Below are 3,564 nucleotides of genomic sequence, written 5' to 3'. Positions count from 1 at the left end.
AAAAAAAAAAAAAAAAAAAAAAAAAAATGAAAAAAAAAAAAAAAAAAAAAGGAGCAGAGAAATGCATCCCTGAAAGAAACAAGAAGAACATTACATGAACTATTTCCAAAAAAAAATTATTTATAGGAAACAAAAATAGTAAAATTGTGGAATGATAAGTAAATAAAATTAACTGCACCAGGAATAATAGAAAGCAAAGTTCATAATTAAATTTCATATCTAAGAAATAGAAACACAGAAAAGGAAAAAAAAAAAAAAATATATGACAACATGAAACTTAGTTTTGTTTGGAGGTTAATTTTCCAAAAACTAATTAATCTAATGAGCTAGTCAATAGTAAAAGCTAAATTAACATAAAGTTGTTAGCATTTTTGTGTGTTACATGCAGAAAATCATATTAACATAAGAAGAGATGGCTAGTATAAATAAGTTTGATGCATATAGGAAAAAGAATTTAGCACTAGAAATTGATGAAGTAAAAGCAGTAGCACACCTCATCCACAGTCATATCCCTACATCCATCCTTCCACGTTGTGATGAACATCCTCATAGAATTATATGTAATTTTATATTCAGCTTCATCACCACTACCTTCATCGGAATTATATAAACTATCTTTGTCAAGGATGCTGGCTTCTCCCTTAACTTTTTTACTTGATGTTGAGGATCCAAAAATAGTGTGGCTTTGATCTCTGGATTTTCTTTTCCTTTTGGATGTACCACTATTCATAATGTGCTTTTGGCCACCAATAGGAGTGGCATGGCCAATTACTTCGCCTTTCAACCCAAGCCGTGTCATCTCTTCAGTTGCAGATGGGTAAGGGCAGCTACTGGCACGATCTGAACTTCTACTGTTTTGCTGTGAAGGTTTTAGATCAGAGCTTGAATCATGGCCATTCTTTTTATTTTCGCATGTGTTAACATCACTGTCTTCATCTTCTGAGCTTGAAGAAGCAAATCTAACATGCTTGCCACAAAAGTCCTTCTGAACAGAGGAGAATGATTCAACTCGCTGAGCTATGGCACTAAAACGCTCATCTAGCTGTTGCTTCTGCATTTTAAAAAGAGGACGCTTACGGCATTTCTCATCTGACTTTGTTAGATACTTGCTGAGAATATCATCTTCTGATCTCCTAGCTTTTCGAATAACAGAAATATGCATCCTACAAAAAACTAGTTCTTCTCATTCATATAGCCAAGAGCAAGTTCATAACATCAAACATACAAAGTAGCCTACATCATATTAAACATTTATAACTGTAAATTCATGAACAATGAATGTAAATATTATCATTCTTCTAGTGATGCAATTTCTGAGGGGTAAAAAAACACGTACCCCAAGTTTTGAACACGTATACCCAGCATTTCTCTCTTTTTTATTGATCGCTTCCTGGAAATGAAGTCCAAAAAGTCTTCGACCGTAATATCTTTATTTCTACAAGCATCCACATCCATAAACTTGGAAAGAAGAGTAACAATCTCCTCGCTCTTTATATTAAATACTTCAGTTACCTCAGAATTCACTGAGAAATAATGCAAAACAAGAGGGTGACGCAGAAAAGGGCCCAGCCTCAACTCTTCAAATTGGTTAACTCCCTCATTCTTGCATATAGCCTTCTCCAATTCATACAACGTAGTAATTCTTCTCACCCCCACAAAGCAGTGAATAAACGAATTGATCTAAACCAAGACAGACAATATCAATAACTTGATGGAGTTAATATACATTTGACCAGAAATTTTGACAACCCCTATCCATGTTTGGAGGAAAAATGATTTGATTTTCATAATATCTATACTATTACAGACTGACAAAAACTGAACAAGCCAACTGACCCTTCTGAACCATAGTATCTGGTTCACATGTGATAATTTGGTTCTAGAGATAGTGGGAGAAGAACGTGGTTATCAAATCTTCTCCCAAATGACGATCTATAGAACTTAATCCAGAGATTTTGAGGGTAGAAAATAAAGGAAAACAGATCAATGAAACAGTTCAACAAACTATCTACCGATTGAAGAATAATTTTTATAGCAAATTTAAACTTTATCTTGCTATGGAAGCTGTTTTCTCTTTCTTTTATAATTCATAATTTTAAAAACCTACAAAGCATTACCGAGACTTATGGATTTAAGCTTTTAATATGTCACAGCCTACAATTATCGAGCGACCAAAGATACAACATCAATAGTTATCATTGATTGCGAACGATTATTGCCCATGAACTGTGAAGCAGAAGAAGCCAAACAATTAAGCGAAAAAGGCTGTTCGTTTCTCAAATACATAGTGGACATCAAACGAACCACCTCGGCTGGAAGATGATGCGCGTTTTAAGAAAGTAAAATAATTTTCAAGCACGACTCGACTCTCAGCAAGGAAAAACTTTGTTATGACAACCCTGCAATAGCCTGAAATAGAAATTTGATATCTTTCACCTTTCATTAGACTCAATTTCAACAAATCAGAGACAGAGAAGGGGGAAAAAAACGCAGAAGCACTTTTCGAAGGATAGTCAGTCTCCTCCACCATGACCCCCACCCCCACCCCAGCAGCTGGCGTTGGGCCCTACCAGGATGAGTTTCCTTATAGATAAAGGCCCTAGTAGGCTAATGCTTATTATTCTAGTCCACTCAAGATCCCAGAGAATCCATGCTTAAAATATACTCTATTCCCAAATATTTATCAGATAATCAAACAAAAGAGAGGGGGATTGAAGTTTAAGACGTATTTTCTCGCGTTACCTTTCCTTCCATCGCAATGAGGCGGTGAAGAGCATCGATTTCCTGCATACGAACCCCTAAAGAATCCCATGAATCAACCTGGAGAATTGAAAGCGCTGATTGCGAGACCTTCCACGCTGAGATGCTTTCCTTAGCCACAAGAAGATCGCTGTGTGCTTTGGCCACAGCGTTGTTGATCCTCGTGACGCCTTCTGCTGGCATAGTAGTCTTACCATGCGCCTGGGAACCCGTATTGGGAGGTTGTGGAGAATGGAAACCTGCATGAGCAGACTGTGGAAAGTGGAAACCTGGATTGGAGGCTTGTGAAAACTGAAAACCGTGATTTTGTGTCGGCAAGTTCGAGTTCTGCATAGGGAAGTTGACGTTCTGATGACCAGGAATAAACCCGCCGGAAGATTGGAGAATATGATTAAGGGCTTCAAGCTGGACATTGGGATTAAAAAAAGGCGCTGCAGGAAACTGCGCTTGTGGCTGTGGCTGTGGCCACGGTTGTTGCTGCTGCGGCTGGGACTGCCGTCGACCGGCGCCGGAAGGAGCGAAACGGGATGGTCTTCCGTACATCGCTCTCAAGTCCGATTAGCTAAGTTAGAAATTTACTGTTTTTACATTCAATACTGATGTTTCAGGCCTGCAGCTGATTCGGCGGCCGCTATATAATCGTCCCTTTCGCCGGAATTTGGAGGCGGAAATAAAGGACCGTAGGGTTTAGGGTTTAGGGTTTGGCGGGAGGAAGATAGCCGGATTTATAAATTGCCTTCCATTACTCAGAAAAAAAAAAAAAAAAAAAAAAAAAAAAAAAAAAAAAAAAAAAAAAAAAAAAAA

General features: G+C 37.7%; 1 protein-coding gene across 1 annotated transcript in view; it reads right to left on the bottom strand.

Annotated features, from left to right (window-relative positions):
* The window catches only part of LOC111800299, a 16,776-nt gene extending 13,311 nt beyond the window's left edge, over positions 1 to 3,465 (bottom strand). Inside the window, exons 1-3 of the mRNA XM_023683926.1 lie at positions 2,743 to 3,465; positions 1,337 to 1,680; positions 494 to 1,163 (exon numbers count right to left, since the gene is read on the bottom strand). Of these exons, the coding sequence (XP_023539694.1) occupies positions 494 to 1,163; positions 1,337 to 1,680; positions 2,743 to 3,303 (1,575 nt within the window). The 5' untranslated portion in view covers positions 3,304 to 3,465. The remainder of the gene's footprint in view (positions 1 to 493; positions 1,164 to 1,336; positions 1,681 to 2,742) is intronic.
* Positions 3,466 to 3,564: the final 99 nt, after the last annotated feature.

This window comes from Cucurbita pepo, chromosome LG08 (assembly GCF_002806865.2).
Source record: "Cucurbita pepo subsp. pepo cultivar mu-cu-16 chromosome LG08, ASM280686v2, whole genome shotgun sequence".
NCBI lineage: Eukaryota > Viridiplantae > Streptophyta > Magnoliopsida > Cucurbitales > Cucurbitaceae > Cucurbita > Cucurbita pepo.
The sequence above is the reverse complement of the archived record's forward strand: the minus strand, read 5'-3'. Positions and strand labels throughout refer to the sequence as shown.